This window comes from Chanodichthys erythropterus, chromosome 7 (assembly GCF_024489055.1).
Source record: "Chanodichthys erythropterus isolate Z2021 chromosome 7, ASM2448905v1, whole genome shotgun sequence".
Classification (NCBI taxonomy): domain Eukaryota; kingdom Metazoa; phylum Chordata; class Actinopteri; order Cypriniformes; family Xenocyprididae; genus Chanodichthys; species Chanodichthys erythropterus.
Window position 1 is genome coordinate 33836126 of NC_090227.1, and position 17022 is coordinate 33853147.

Genomic DNA, 17022 nt, shown 5'->3' on the forward strand with positions numbered 1-17022 from the left:
TGTTTTTGTTTGTATTTTTAATCAAATAAATGCAGGCTTGGTGAGCAGAAGATACTACTTTTATAACATTAAAAAAAAAAATCTTACTGACCCCAAACTTTTGAACGGTAGTGTGTGTGTGTGTGTATATAATATAATACACACACACAGGCTCCAAATAGTGAAAATTTAACTCTTTTACATTGTGATAAAAAAATCTATAGATAGCATATGTGTGTGTGCATTCAATTTGATACTATAAATGGGCATAATTCATATAGTTATACTATAGTAACCAACAGCTGCTGTAGTGTGGTATTTTGTGTTGTTATTTTTTAAACTATGGTTACCTCTTTCAACAGACTCTTATCTGCAATCAGAGCAATGACTTATCAGCAACTATGATCAGCAAACGTCGTCGTCTGCTGATGACGTGCGCGGGGTTTTCCGGGTGCGACGATTTGAGATGTAGGCTAACAGGCTAACTGAGAGCAGCGTCAAAACACAGATACTACAGCGCTGTTGACAAACGTCAAGAGACAGCGGGTTGGAAGCTAACATGAAAGGGGTAAACGATTCATTTTATAAGTAGTGGTTTTAAAAGTGAAGTCGCCGTGGTCAACATAGATTGATATAGCTTAAAAAATAAAATGTCAACAACGCGGCCCCTCCTCGGGATGAAGCGGATCACCGAGGTAACTTGTACGGAGCCGCCGGGAGGCAGGCTGTCCCCGACCGCCAATAGAACACAGTCACAGCCGCTCACCGTAGATGAGTTCACGGTGCACGAGAACAAGCAGGCAGAGCTCAGATGCAGTAAACCGAAGGTCGAACAGGTTTTCCAAGTGACGTTCACGATTATTGGGCTCTTGGATCCCACTGGAGCCCACGGAAGTAAGGCTTCCAGACAGATCTGGCTCCAGCTGAAGGGGAAAAAGGAGGATGTGTTTAAAGCGAAGGTAAACGAATTGAAGATGTTTATAGTGAACAATGTTGCTGTTTGTCTTTATTTTTTGACTCTCAGAAGGGAAATTGATGACCTTAAACTTGTTTTGAGGCAAATTTGCAACGTAATAGCTGGAGGAAGCTGATGTCAGACTGAACTCCGCTGCTTCTGACAACAACAGTTTGTCTTTATTTGACATTTAAACCATGACCATTATTTAGCTACTAATGTTCATTTTCAGACAACTTGGCATGTAAATAAAGTTATGCAAAAGTTCACATAGGACTGATATTTAGTCCTCAGTCTATTTAGTCATAGTCCATGCTTTTAGTCATAGACTGGTCTTTTTAGTATTTACTTTGCTTGGTGAAACGCAAAGCTTGATGCTTTGGCTTTATTGGATCCATTTTATTTTGCGGAGTTGATAAACAGCAACTAGTCGGCCAGTTTTTGTCAAACATAAGTTCGATATTATTTACTTGTTTAGATATGATATAGACACAATCATGTGGTATTATTGACTGAACATCAGCAACGTTGTGATTCATACCTTTGAATCACACTGGCCAAAACCCAGTTGTGCTGTTGCTCAGTAAAACGGCACAATTGTAAGAGGTTATTCAAGCAATATCAATCACAGTTGTACTTAATTATATACTTTGGGATTAACTGTCGAAAAAACAAACCACATAGATCCAACATAGCCAATGCAAATGGATCAATGCATTTCATAATGTCTCCACAGACATAAACACTAACCCTGTACATTTTCACACAGATGTTTCCCGTTAATGTTGTGTTGAAAAAATGTTACCAAGACAGCAACAAAAGACGTGGTTTCTCACTGAACATGTGGCGTCATTACCTAGTTCTGACATGCCATTGTTAGCAATTCTAGTCCAATCTAATAAGGAAATTATAACCACCAGTGCCAGTAAACCTGGAATATCCTTATTGTTAAGCCATGAAACGGAAACCACTCAGTGGATGTGTTTCACCACCATGTGTACTTCCTCTTTGTCTAAACATTTTGATTTTTTTCTAATACTTTTTCACAGGTGTAAATATAATATCCCACATTTACAAAACTAAAATCAGATTCACATGCAAAAAGCTCTTGTCTCCACATCTCAGTGACTTTTGAATATCTCTCCCCGTTTTAATTAAAAATAATCCGGTATGTGCTTCTCATCCAAACTGTGTCATGAATTTTCTCATGGGTCTTTGACAGAGACCTGTTTGCTTAGTCAGGACAAGATGGGAGGCCCCCAGTGTATTTCACTTTCGGTTTTAGTTACTACTCAGAGTAGTGGCTTTTAACCTAGTGTCATTACTGGTACTGTATATGAGTATTTCTTTTACCGTAACTTGCCTGTCAGATCAAAGAAACAAAAAGTTCAGCATAAATGTGACACAATGGTCTACCCCAAGGGGTTCCTGGGTAGTTGTGTTTTTTTGTTGTTTTTTTTCAATGTATGATCTTTAACTGGTAGTTATTTGCTACCCAGGCCCACCCTCCTATTCAAAGCCACACAATCATGTCAAAATGATGAATAAGAAGCTAAGAAACCCCAAAGACGCCCAGTTATACCCATTATTTTGAAGCACATTAGTACATTTTAGAATACAGTACTTTTAGGGCTGCACGATTTGGGGGGGGGGGGGGGGGGAAACGCTCTGAAACATGGGAATTCATCCTGAATTCCCAAACAGATATTTAATGTCCCTTAAAACAAGATTTGGTCAGTGGTGTTCACCAGATGTCGTATAGGTCATACAAGATTGATTATTTTTGCTTAAAGACAAAGATTTATGTATGTTTTGCCTCTTTCCATTAAACATATTTTATTGAACTGTCCCACTTTTAAAGCAAGTAGAAAACATTTTTATGAAGTAAGCTCACTTAAGGACTTCAGTAAGATTTTGCTAGAAAAGGTTTTAGAATTTTTCACATGTTAATGTTAAACCTTGTATTATAATTTCTGTATTTATTTTAATTGTGTATCTGTAACTAATATTTTTGTAATTCAGTTTTTGGCCTTAAGATAGCCACAGATGCTGACATGGCATTAAATAAAATTATAGTGATACTCTGAGACACACATATAATATAATATTTTATATATATATATATATATATATATATATATATATATTAGCCAGAAGTGCTTTTGGAATTTAATACTGTACACAAATATGTATACTAATATTTAGCATAATACATTCACTTATACTCTGTGTTGGCACGTTGTGAAATGCAAAACACAGACCAGCTCTGTATTTTAGCCAGTAACAGTCTAAATTTGGGTGTGTATGTATTCACACACTTTCGTCAATATGATAATGAGCATGTGGAATCTCCCTAGAATGACAGTGTAGTTCTTGGTCATTTGGTCTCTCAAGGCAAATCATATGTGCATACTAGTTTAAAATAAAGAAGCTAGTTTGACTTGTTTTGCTTCTGTGAGTATACCTTACTGATTGTAGAAGTGAAGTTTCCTATCTTTTGCAATGTATGTGTTGTAATCATGTTTTGCTGTGATTGTTTTGCAGGAGTATGTGAAAGGCCTGTGTGACCCAGAACTTCAAAAAGAAGAGTGGTACCCAGTGGACATGCACTGCATTTTCGCTGGTGCTCGTGGACTTTTTTTGGACCGGCTGCTTAGAGACACGAGTGCAGAAGTCCAAGTTTTGGAGCCAGGCCGACTGAGGTTGAGTGGGAGCGCGGAGGCTGTCGTTATGGCGCAAAGTCGCGTTCAACAGTTTGTTGCCCTCTTTCAGGAGAAGCGGAGCTTGCCAGCTGACAGGGAGCCCTTGGTAAAGCGCACTTTTAAGACTTTTGTGGAGGACCGGGCTGATAAATATGCCATGGAGCTGCTGTTGCTGCCCAGTGCTCTCAAAGAGGAACTTTTGGGCTTGGCCCAAAGCCCCACACAACCTTTAGCTATCATAGACCTTGAGCAGGACCGCTCTCAGACCAGCACACCCGTAACTGACCTCTCCAACCGTATCTTGGACACCACTTTTGAGGACAAAACCTCAGGTCCTGTGACCACTCCTGACATTATGCCCGGTCTCAATGGTCGTTGCAACAAGCGGCGGTCCTCAGAAAGTGAGCAGAGGGACACTAAGCGGCAATACTCGCTGGAGAGGAGAGAAGAGGAGCAGTGTGAAGAACGGCAGCGAGAGCCGAGTCAAACTTGGGCTGTTGCTCCTACAAAGGGGACACTATCTGCTAGTGAAGCGACAAATGAAAGCGAGGCGGTGACTCCTGAGACTAACTTACGCTGTCTTGTTAACTTCTTCCGAACCATGGGCTACCAGCAGGAGGTGGTGGAGCGGGTGGTACGGGAGACGGGGCAGACGGAGGACACGTATTTACTGCTGGAAAAAATTGTGGAGGAGACCCAGAAGACCCAGAGCACGCAAGGATCCCAGAGCACCTATTGCATACCCGACCCGACCTCCTGCGTAAACGCCTCGTCTACACTCACCTCCACCAGGGTCAAGGAGAAGGAACGGGTACAGATGCGAGTTCTCGAGAGATCGGAGATCAAGTGCAAAGAAAACATTAGACCTGCTAGTATTAATGGCATAGGTCAGAAGAACCAGACAAGCACCGTGCCACTGGCCTCAGCCACTCTTAAAAGAAACAATGGTGCACAGAATGACATATGTGAAGTTATCATCATCGATGACGATGATAACGAGTTCACAGAGATGGAGAGGAAACCCAGAGTGGCTACACTTGATTTGAAGTCGGAGTCTCGGTTTGATTACCTACCCCGTGGTAGCTCTCAAACAATAGTTCCTGTGCGTACCGAGAGTGTGACCAATCTCCGTAGTTCTTCTCAAGGCCCTCCTCTCCGGACTGCTGACACACGACCTGGTTGCTCTTACCAGACGCTCCCTGGAAGGGCCCCTTTTCTTCGCTCTGAGGCACATGGCACCTCTGAACCAGCACCCCTCACCGGCATGTCTCGTTTTCAGCAGTCTTTGCGAACCCCCTACCGACTAGTCCTACAGAACGAACCAGGCTGCCCCAATCTTCGACACATCATCATTGATGGCAGCAATGTGGCAATGGCGTAAGTATCCATCAAATTGTATAATTTTTGGGGGGTAATTCTCATTCTTTCATGTAGGTCAGCAGCGGTATTTAAATTTGGTTCCATCTATGGCTGTACAACGATTAATCGTGATTAATCGTTTGCAAAATAAAAGTCTCTGTGCTCTGTGTATAATAATTATGTATATATAAATACATGCACATTTATATATATTTTGTATTACATATATATATTTTTTTTTTTATTTATATATATATATCTTTGTATATATATATATATATATATATATATATATATATATATATATATATATATATATATATATAATATTATACAACGAACGCACACATATTTTACGTAACAGACTTTTATTTTGCAAACGATTAATTGTGATTAATCGTTGTGCAGCCCTAGTTCCATCCGGGCCTTGGGACATAATTGCGCCATTTTACAGTTTCTACAGATTAAAGTGAGCAGCGCGTCAAAGCAGAGAGGTTCACACCACAAGCGCTCAGGGTCATTTAGGGTAATGATCTTTCGGCTAGTGTTGCACGATATACCGGTACTAGAAAGGTATCGCGATACCCTGCTTTTAGAAACGGTACGGTTCTTCATTTTATTAGTACCGGTACTTTGAGTGCCAGCTGTATTTCCTAATGTGCGACAGCAGGGAGCAGTGTGTGTGCAGCGCGCTGCTTCTGAGGCACATTGAGTGCGTGTTTATTCCTGTCACCTGCGCAACGGCAGATGCACAAAGCAAAATATGGCATTATTTTGCTTACATTGCCGACAGTCAGGGCAAGCCCACGGACACCACAAAGCCCGTCTGCAAAATACGTTACAAAATAACGCAAGCGAAGGGAGCATCCAACTTGCCAAACATCCCGATTTGTACAGAGAATTTAAAGAGCGACAGGTTAGTGAATGTGATACCAGCGTTATGTTTATGCTCTCAAAAATTAAATGAGTGTTATTTATATTACTCATGCAAGCAGACATCCGCAAAGAGGTGTATTATTGAGTCTAATAAGTGATATCTGGTTGCTAAAATAAAATTAATTTTAAAAAACAAATATGTGAAGGGACTATACAATTATATTAAACCAATTTATGCTTTAATAACATTGCTCTAATTATTTACAGTAATCAATATTCTCACTGTCAAAACACTTACATGCAGGGCTTGATGACAGCCACTCCCACTAGCCACTTTGGCGAGTTGAATATAATTTAAGTTTACAGCCAAATGGTCGTCGAAGATCGTCGTAGCACAAAATTACAATCCAATCACACAATTCGTTATTTACATGCAGTTAGTGAAGGAGGGATAGGCGGAATTGCGCTGAATGACACACAACAGAAGCGCTCTCTCTCTCTCTCTCGCTCTCTCTCTCTCTCTCTGTCTGTCGCGCGCGCGATCAGTTTTCCACGCGTCTGAATAGTCAAATACACGTGCACACAGATGTCTAAATGTCCATCATGTGGAGTATCTCGCGTGAATACAGTCGGTTATGGCTTAAGTGGACGTAAACAGGTGGGTAATAACTGGATATTTGTCAGTTACGTCCATGCATTCAGCAGCCCAATTAAATAGGCCTGTCCATCATTAATGTTAATCAAACAACAAAACCTGTTAAATATGTTAAATAAACTTAGTGTATCTGAAAAAAGATTATTTTTAATTTACTACTGTTTTTGTAATTTGCTTCTTTGTTCTTTTATATAGCATAACACAAATAACTTGTTCTCATACTAGCTCATGCTCATACATTGTCCACCTCTTGCCCACCTGTACATACCAGCTGATATAAAATGTAATCTTGATTTGGGTGGTCAGTCTGCATTTAAAAGTTTGAAAGTGTTTTAAATCTTCTAAATCAAGTAAAATGACTCAAAGTAATTTAAGCATAAGAAAGTCAGCTTTAATCATATAAAATGTAATTTACCAACATCAAAATTGTGGCCAATAAAAATGCTAGCCACAGTTCTGTCATATGTTATTTATTTACTTTTCCTACTGTTTTAGGTTTTTGCCATAGTATCGTTTAAGTATCGGTATCGTGATACTGAAGTTGGGTATCGTATCGAAGTCAAAATTTTGGTATCGTGACAACACTACTTTCGGCGCTATAATATTTATATCTAGAGCCAAACGTGCTTCATTCAAGCCTGTGCGTGTTGCTTCTGCAGATGACTCCGTTATCTTAACAACATTTGCAGAAACACGGTGAGCAGAAAAATAGATGCTTTTGCTAAAACGATGCAAAAAACAAGAATGCAGCAAATACAATACGACTCTGATCGTTTAACTAAACCAGGTTTGTGATATTAACGCGTGGCACCTTTAGAATTTTCCCCCATACATTTGGCATTATTAATCAGCATATTAAGAGCATTTCATAATAAACAATGTTATAATTTGGAAAATTATTTAGAGATAGCAAGGGAAGGTAAAAAACTTACTAGTTAACTCATTAGCACAAAACAAAGTTTTGATTATTAGATTATGTACACTTTGTTTTTAGTAGTTTATTGCGTTGAGCAAAATATAAAAATGATGCATACTTTTCTTAAGAGGTAAACTATGCACCCCCAGTATGTTTTCTCAGTCCCATGGCCTTCTGTGTGCCTCCTAAATGTTTAAAAAAAAAAAAAAAAAAGCCTGATAAAACATCTGTTCTTACCTTTTTCTTATCAATATCCAGTTGGAAAAAATATTTACTTTCTTGGTAAATATTGGTGTAAATTTGTAGACATGACTGCTTTGGCTCTCAAGGCCCAAGATTCTCATCTTTGATTTTTTTTTTTTTTTTTTTTTTTTTTTTTTTTTTAAGTACTATGGTTGCCCCAATGGAAATCTATAACTGTTCCAAAAAAGTATTTTCCAGACCTCTGCTGGGAAGGAAATATATATATATATATATATATATATATATATATATATATATATATATATATACAGTATATATATATATATAGAGAGAGAGAGAGAATATAATATAGAGAGTGGACCTCTTGGAACTTACTGAATACCTGAACTGATGTATGTGAAAGAATATTTCAAACAATAATAAAATTCTGTGCACATTAAGCCTGGAATACACAACAAGAATTTTGCTCAAATTTATGCCTTGATTTGCAGTCTTGATGAGGTGACGCTAGTTGCCAAAAGTCATAGCCAGTCTGCAGATTTTGAGCTTTTGGAGTTACCAGATTTTACAGAAAACATCCTAGCAATGAGGCGTGTGTTTCTGTTTGAGTTTATTGTTTTCAGATCATCTTAAGTCTGGTGGTGTGTGATCCTCAAACATTTAGTTCATGATGTTTTTCTCTATAAACATTTACAAAGTTGGCAAATGATGATGCATAGTGTTTTAAAATCTGTTCAGATTTTTATGTGGTGTATTCCAGCCTTCACTCATCTTTGTTTATTATTAATTATTATTCATTATTTTTGGTGATTTTTAGATATTTTACATTTGCTAGCAATAATCATTTACATTTGAGTGAGTAAAAGTCTTTGTCAGTTCCAAATTGCAATGGCAGCTTTGTCAGTGAATAGTAAATTATTTCTTCTTTTGATTCTTTTAGTTACTTCTGAGTGAAAGTTGTGTAAAATAAAAGTACAACTTATTTGCTATCATTTAGTTTTATTATATTGACATAACCTTGTAGGTTCCACCCATTGTCAAATCCATCTTAGAAATTTGGTTGACGGCTAGTTACTGTCAAACTCCAAAAATGACCAAAAAAGCACCATAAATACAGCCTATGCAATTTATGTGCTATATTCCAGGTCTTCTGAAAGCGCACAAATTTTATGTGATGGAGAGACTGAAATCTCAGTCTTTATAAACATTTTTGGCCTGTTCTTTGTACAGTGCTATTGTATGGCTTGAAGACTTTTATGACACTTTATGGTCTTTTTTTTTTTGGAGCTTGACAGATCCGGGCACTGCTGCTTTCATTGTTTGGAAAAGAACAGTGTGAACATTCTTTATAATTTCCCCTATTGTGTTCCTTGGGAGAAAGAAAATCATTAGGGTGAGTAAATGACAGAATTTCGGGTGACCTAAACTTACTAAAACGAAATGCGTTCAGTATTTCATGCTTCTATTATGAAACCATTGTAAAGGACAGATGTGATTGATACTTTTTTTGGAGTCAGGTTGAGGGAGTGTGAAAATGTAGTGTTGTGTGAGTGTGTGTGAGTACCCATAAAGGTTAAAGTAAGTCACTTCCAGTAAGGTCTGTGAGAGTTTATGAACTCTAGTCTGTAAATGTTTGTGTTTGAAAACCTAAAACCAGGTGCAACCCCCCTTCTTTCCTTTCTGTCTTTCTCACCCACACCCTCCCACCTAAAAGGCAATCTCTCAGTGGGTCTCTCCCATTGTCAGCCCCTTATTTTGCCCTTTAAGTGGCTTACTGGAGGCGACTGTGCTTCTTAGAAATACTAGTATGGAAACTGAGGTGTTACACAGGGGTGAAGGGAAGAAAAATATCTTTTTAGACCCTACTGGTAAAGTCTGAGGATAGAAATCGTGGGATAAGGTGTTAGCTGGGAGTTTTTAAAAGGTAAGACCTTTACTTCAACAAAAGATGTGGGCATATACTAGAAAGATGTGAAACATGGAGTATTCTTGAGTTTAAGAAATGTTCCCACTCAAAAGCACTCGCAAGAAACAAAGGGGTATGTGTGACTAATTATGTCATATTATCCATGCAGAGCACCGAACAGTCACTCTATCACATGTTCACCCAGACTTGAAGACAACGGCTCACACAAGGTTTCTCATGGCTGAATTGTATGCTTGCATGATATTTGAGATTTGAATCCTCAGGTGAAATCTTGTTGCCATAGCAGCCCAAATATGCAGTTACCAAGAACCGCTGCCACAGCAGGTCAGGAAGGATCTCAATATCTTGCAGTTAAAGATTAACCTTCATTGTGAAGGAGAGGTCAAATGTCATGAGCTGAAACTGGTGCAACTTATGTACAGTTCCTGATCCTGCTGTAATGATGTTGCTCTGATTTGGCACATATCCAGGATTTTGTTATGGTTTCATTTCTCATATCTCTATCTCCGTTTTCTCAGTTGGTATGATTGTTTTGGAAGGAACACACCTAGAGAGTCACTGTTGGTAAACAACATATATCTGATGGGCTCCACACGCTTGCGCTACTTCTGACAAATCGGCCTGGGTTACTTTAGAGGTCTGGTACAAACATAACATGCAAAAATACATATGCTTATAGGCCCATATGTATGCACGATTAATCCTTAAAAGATTGCGATCTTATTCTTAAATGACAGTGATTCCTCTAAAGCTTTGAATTAACGATCACACTGGAATAGTTAATCCGGCTTTTTTTCTTTTTTTCAATTGTTGACATCTCTTACCTGTCCTTTCAGTTTAAGAAAATTAGGTCAGAGTCTACAGTCACTGGATAAGATCTTCATAAGGATGAGTTAGAGGTGAACCACATGGGTTTTTTATTTGATGTTTTTTTGTCAGAAATACAAGGGAGAAATGAAAGGTTTTTTTGCATATTTAGCAATTTACATTTCCAGACTGGGAAAGTTATCTGACTCTTTACGTCAACGGTCGTTGATTTTAGTAACACTTCCTGTTTAAAATAACTTTCTCTCGTAGAGGGAACTTCCCCGTGACCCCTCTGTGGTTCATTTGTGTGTCTGTGTGTGGATGGATGGGTGTGTGTGTACATGGCTGCACATCTGTATACGTGTGTCATTCTGTCTGAGCGTTCTGAATTGATGGAGATGTGCGTCTGTTTTTGCACCCTTTTGCGTCAGTTGCATCTAATCGAGAATTGCTGAAGTAAAAAAGGAAGTAAATGGTTGACCACTGTTCTCAAATGCATTTACATATGCACTTATCTCTCTATCAGTGGTAGATGCATTGTGAAATTGAATGCAGAGCTGTTTCCTGATCGAGCAAATTGATATTCAAGAGGGAACTTTGGTCTTTGGTTATATAATCAGCCTTCTAGGTGAATTTTGCATTTGTATTACACCTGTTACTTTTCTTGCTGCATATGAGAATATATTGTACACTGCCTACTATTTAAAAATTAAGTATGCAGAATCCAATGATAAATGTTTCAAACAGCAGTTTGTTGGTACAGTACAGTCTCTTATAATGTATTAAGCACTATTTGCAATGCTTCCCACAGGTTTGGAATATACTTGCGGTGGTAACCAGGTGAAAAATCCTCATATTACACACGGCACAAAAATGGTCTACTACATGTGACAAACAATGTGTGATTTTTAACAGTATTTTTATTTATTGAAATTTTAATTAAATAACATTACTTTTAATTACATACTAATTATGCATTATGCATTGTAAATTATGCAAAATTACAGCATTTAAATGGTTCTCCTTGCTGTCATATAGTGTCTCTCAGTGAATGGGACACAGATTTTACTAGTAAAATTTATAAAATGAATAATATGTCAAATAATGTTCTTAGTCTTTTCTTTCTGTGGGGGAGACTACAATAATTTACTATGAATTAAATGGAAATCAAATTAAATACAATTTATAGTGTAGCCAAAATACCAATAATGCCCAAAAGAGAGAACTTGGCGTGTGACTTTTAATTATAAACAAGCCTGAAATACACCGGGACTCTTATTTTGAAATGTCTGTACTATTGCAGGCTGATCCTGCAGGTACGAAACGACTAGTTAATCGATCGCTCGATGGTTTCATTATCTTGCGCGGATATAAAAGTATAAGAGGATAAAAAATAATAAAAGCAAAAATGTGTCTCCGAATATACTTGGGCGGCCGTTATTATACGTGGGCAGCCCGCCCAATTAAAGTCTGTGTGGGAAGCACTGATTTGGTCAATCAGTTAGAAAAAAAGTAATTTGCATATGCACTGTTCCTTTTTTTTGCTCTTCGGCTGCGTCCGAAAACCTAGGTATCTGTCTTGCTGCCTCGCTCCTTTATAAGAGAATGACTTGTACGGCAGCATTTGTGCATGAAGGTACCTCACGAAATTGATTTCGGACAGACTTCTGAGGCAGCGTAACAGTTTAATGATCTACAGCAATATAGCGCAAGCTTTGGTGAGAACTAAACAAATATTTAATTATTACAATAGTAATTTCTCGATAGAAATGATATCATAATTGAAATATGTTGGTCAAAATCGTACATTTATACACAAACTGAGCAGCAAACGCAACTTTCGAATGCCATCTTTATTTTTTAGCTCAACTGTCACAGAATGGAAAGCACAGGATTCTGGGATATCAAAGGCAGCTAAGGATACATCCATGCTTCCTTCAAAAATCGATCTGTGGAAGGTATCTCAGCAAACAGGAAGTGAAGCTAGCATTGGATTTGGACGCGCCTTGATGCCTTACTACCTTGAAATGTGTCCTCAGAAGGCAGCATTTTCCAGTTTTCGGACGCAGTCTGCGTGTTGTTGCAGTTAGCAAACCACGCTGTATTACAGCATGCGCCCCCTTCTGGATTGGAGTGTGGGTCGCCTGTGATTGTATTCATCGTCTAACTGCATGAATCGAACCGTGACATCCGTACTGTATGGTTCGAGACAAATACACGTACCTTAACACTCCTACATCTTAGTAATGTTGTGTAGCATTTTTATTTCAACTGTCAAATATGAGTCTAGAATGAGATTTTAAAAAAACAAGTTGTGGTTGATCTTTATGGCTGCACATCTATAAATAGAGTGGAAAGTGTTGCACTGTGATCTACATTTTGGTATAAGTAGGTTATCCAAACATACTATAAACAGAAAATGTTCACGCAACATACATTTAGATACTTCATGCTGCAAAATTTGTACGAGTAGTTTACAAGCATGTTATTCCAAACTGATCATGAACTTTGACCTCCCTATTTGCTCTCACCAGGCATGGACTCCATCGGATCTTTTCTTGTCGTGGGATTGCCATAGCTGTAGAGGCTTTTTGGCGCAGAGGGCACAGAGAAATCACTGTCTTTGTTCCTCAGTGGAGACAGAAGAAAGACCCCAACATCACTGGTAGGAGCTCAGCTTTCTCCTGTCACTAGACCAGCAAGACGTCTGTTTTTATTTATTTACATATGAATTTAGTCAAAAATTGGATGCATCCTTATTATTGCAGAACAACACTTTCTGAACCAGCTGGAGAACCTGCGACTTCTTTCTTTTACCCCGTCTAGAGAAGTGTGTGGACAGAGAATTTCTTCCCATGATGACAGGTACAAGATCCAGTCATGTAGATTTTTTTTTTTTTTTTTTTTTTGTCTGTTCCTCAACACCTTATCAAATAAAATAGTTTTTAGCTTGTGGATTCGATTCATTTGCATGTAGATTTTCAGTGATGCTTCAGGAAATCACACAAATGTATTTAGTCTATAAGAAAGTTGTGTATGCATAAAAATAGTGATGGGACTTCGAAAAGTGTATAAACCATTTCACTATGTCTTGTGCACACATCAGAAAAAACAAAAAATAAAGTTAGTACACTACATATTGTTGTGTTGGCAAATTTATTTACAGTGTGTATCATATATTAATAGGTTCCTGCTTCATCTGGCTGAGAAGACAGGAGGGGTCATCGTCACCAATGACAACCTGAGGGACTTTGTGAGCCAGTCAGAAGCGTGGAGAAGGATTATTCAGGAGAGGTAAAAAGAACACCTTTACAGCAAGATGTCTTGAAGAACATCAATTATTTTCTCAATTCCTAATGTCGATATCATACACTACCATTCCTTTTTTTTTTTTTTTTTTTTTCTTCAAATAAATGCTGTTCTTTGAACATTGTGTTCATCAATGAATCCTGAATAAATGTTTCACAGTTTCCATAAAAATATTAAGCAGCGCAACTGTTTATAATAAGAAATGTTTCAACGTATTAGAATGATTTCTCAAGGCTCATGTAACTGAAAACTGTAATTTATTCCTGTGATGCAAAGCTGAATTTTCATTATCATTACTCCATTCATCTTAAATGGTTATCTTAAATTGTAATAACATTTCACAATAAACTTTAAGGGATAGTTCACCCAAAAATGAAAATTATCCCATGATTTACTTACCCTCAAGCCATTTTTGGTGCATATGACTATCTTCTTTCAGATGAACACTGTCTGAGATCCATTTAAAAATATACTTGCTCATCCAAACTTTTATAATGGTTATGAATGGGGGCACATTTTGAAACAATCCATCCATCTATAATAAAAGTAATCCATACGGTGTTTTGTTTTGCTCTATCTTCTGTGCTTCCACATTCCTCATTGTGGCGGGTCAGAGGTTGCTCTTCTGCCACAGATCGAGGTGTAAGCTAGTTATTATAGTTAAAATTTTAAACATTTTTATTATATTTTTTTTTTTAAACTCTTCGCTTCACTTTAGGCCTTTATTAACCCACTGGAGCCGTATGGATTACTTTTATCATAGATGGATGTAGGTTTGTTGTTTTTTGTTTTTTTGTTTTTGTGCCCCCCAATTTTTTTTTTTTCCTGTATTTTTGATCAAATGAATGCATCCTTTGTGAGCATAAGAGACTTCTTTCAAAAAACCTCACCAACCCCAAATCTTTAAATGGTAGTGTACCTGGATGCACCTTTAGTGTGTTCAGTTACTATTTGCTTAGATTTACAGCTCATTGTATGGATTTTTCAGACTCTTGCAGTTCACCTTCGTGGAAGATCACTTTATGATCCCAGATGACCCACTTGGAAAGCATGGACCTCACCTAGATGAGTTTCTACTTAAAGGCAGTCGGTGAGTTCAAAAACACACCTTTTTGCTTAAAGTAATACCCTGCAGTGATTATCACACACTCGCTGTCTTGTCTGTAACTCCTCATAACTTTTCTGTCCTCTCACAGTGGTAGTCCCATAATGCCCCCCCTGAGGACAGACCTTCGGGCAACCCCATCAGTTTACACCCTGGCAGCACAGTCCACAGCACATCCCTCTTCCCCTTCCCACTGGCCGCACTCGGGCCCTCCAGACTGGCACCTTCCTCGACCGTCCCCTTCTCCACCCCCGCAGCGGTCACCCTCAGAAACCACAGAGCTCAAAAGGAAGCTGTACGACATCTTTCCTGACCAAAAGCAGCGTATTGACAGTATCCTACGAGATAATCCTTACATGAGGGACTTGAATGCGCTGTCGGGCCTCTTGCTGGGCTGACGCACACTTAATTAAACACAAATTTAAATATTTTTTTTTAATTATTATTATTTTTTTTTTATTCTTGTGCAACATAATTTAAAGTTATTTTTAAGGAATACCATAATGGAAAAGCGCTGCTACAAGCTTTTTTTCAAGGTTTGTTCAAGGGGACTCTGTTCCGTCAACTAATTTAGATTATGAGATGACTGCAAGCACAATAAACCTAAGTTATACATTGTTTAAGCACGAGCTTTAAATATACGAGATTGTACAGTCCGAGTGGCATAAATTTGATGTAAATATTCATGAAGAATACTCTTCCTTTCCTGTAATTATCTATTCAGAAATCTCTAATCCAAAAGGTGTTCCAGCTACACAGTTGTTTTGAACTAAATTACTGCTGAAGGACAAATGTTGATTTGCTGTTTTTGATAGGATTGTGCTTTCTGTAACTTGTAAATAATGATATTATTGAGCCAAATGAGTACTAGTTTCCAGTCACTCAAAGTGCCCTACTGAAGTGCCCTATTATCATTTCCTGTTAACCTTGGTGGTGGTTACAAAATGGTATGTTGTTTCTAGGAATCCCTGGAGACCCCCTGTATGACAGAGTAGACTGTGAAACAGTTAAATGGCTTTAAAAAAAAAAAAGTTTCCAGATTACTCAGTGACCTAACATACCCCTTCTCTGCCTGTTGTGCAAGTCACTCTCTTTTAGCAAACAGGAAACCAGAGCCATCATCGATGGAAACCTTTGTCCCAGTTACGAACATCAGAGGGCGCTGTGGGATTACTAGTTCTTACCAACCTCATAATGTAAAGGAAGACTGAGGGCATGAGCAAAATGCAGTTGCACAGTTGAAAAACAATATTGTTCTATTTGAGCGTCTTATTGCCACCGAAGTGAAAGTATTTTCACTGTCATTAACGTCAACTTTTCGCTGTTTCTGAAATATGTTTAGCGTTGCGTTTTGTGAATTGGTATTCAATTTTGGGAATGAATGCATAGACGTTAAACCCACGGAAACGTCGCAGACTCGGCAGGCGCTGTGGGTATCTCACAGTATGGCTGCTGAAAACCTTTTGCTTTTTCTGGAAGGCAGTTAATAAAGGCCAATTGTGTTTATCAGGACTAATGTAGTCTGTCCTTTTTTCATACTGAAGTATCAAATATTTTAACGTGAGCATTTCACGTGGATTGCACTGTTTATTCTAATGAGAACAATATCCTCTGACGGTAGGGGGCGACATCACTTAAAGACTGAGCTCATATAAATGCAGTAGTCAGTCATTGAGAAGAGTGTATGAGCAATGATGTTACGCTATCACATTTCTTTGCCTGTACATGAGTAATATCAGTAGGCTATATTATACTGAACCAACATCTTTGAATATACTCCAAATAATCATTTTTTTTCTTTCTCATTTCCAACCCCATTTGAAGTATGGATACTTTCAAAACATGAATGACAGCTGCAAGTTTTAGGTAACTAGTTTTTGGCAGCATTCAGCAGGGATGTCCCTGTCCTTCCTTACCTTCCTTCCTTTGACCTTACATGCGTCTCAGGTTCTTTAAGGTTGCGCAAGATGAGCTAACTGAAACCTACCTCATTATGCAAATCCTGCACACGCCTTAGTGAATTTGAATGGTGAATTCCAGAATGCAGAATGTGTTTCTCTTTGTAAAATACACTGAGACATTTTTTGTCTTAACTGGTAATATGTTCCCTTTGTTAATTTATTCTTTCTATCTGCATCTATTTGGATGGTTCTTAATTTCAGCATAAGTTTGTCATCAGTTTTAAGCAAAAAAATTAGCCACTGTTTAGTCATGAGTGAAAATGGGAA

At 38.1% G+C, this 17022-nt stretch overlaps 1 protein-coding gene across 1 annotated transcript; it reads left to right on the top strand.

The window, feature by feature from the left end:
- The first annotated feature begins 439 nt into the window (after positions 1 to 439).
- n4bp1 (nedd4 binding protein 1) lies at positions 440 to 16323 on the top strand. The gene is made up of 7 exons (XM_067390297.1): positions 440 to 938; positions 3479 to 5013; positions 12915 to 13045; positions 13149 to 13245; positions 13567 to 13674; positions 14678 to 14779; positions 14886 to 16323. Exons 1-7 carry the CDS (start codon positions 630 to 632, stop codon positions 15190 to 15192), a joined length of 2589 nt encoding a protein of 862 aa, XP_067246398.1. The 5' UTR covers positions 440 to 629; the 3' UTR covers positions 15193 to 16323.
- Positions 16324 to 17022: the final 699 nt, after the last annotated feature.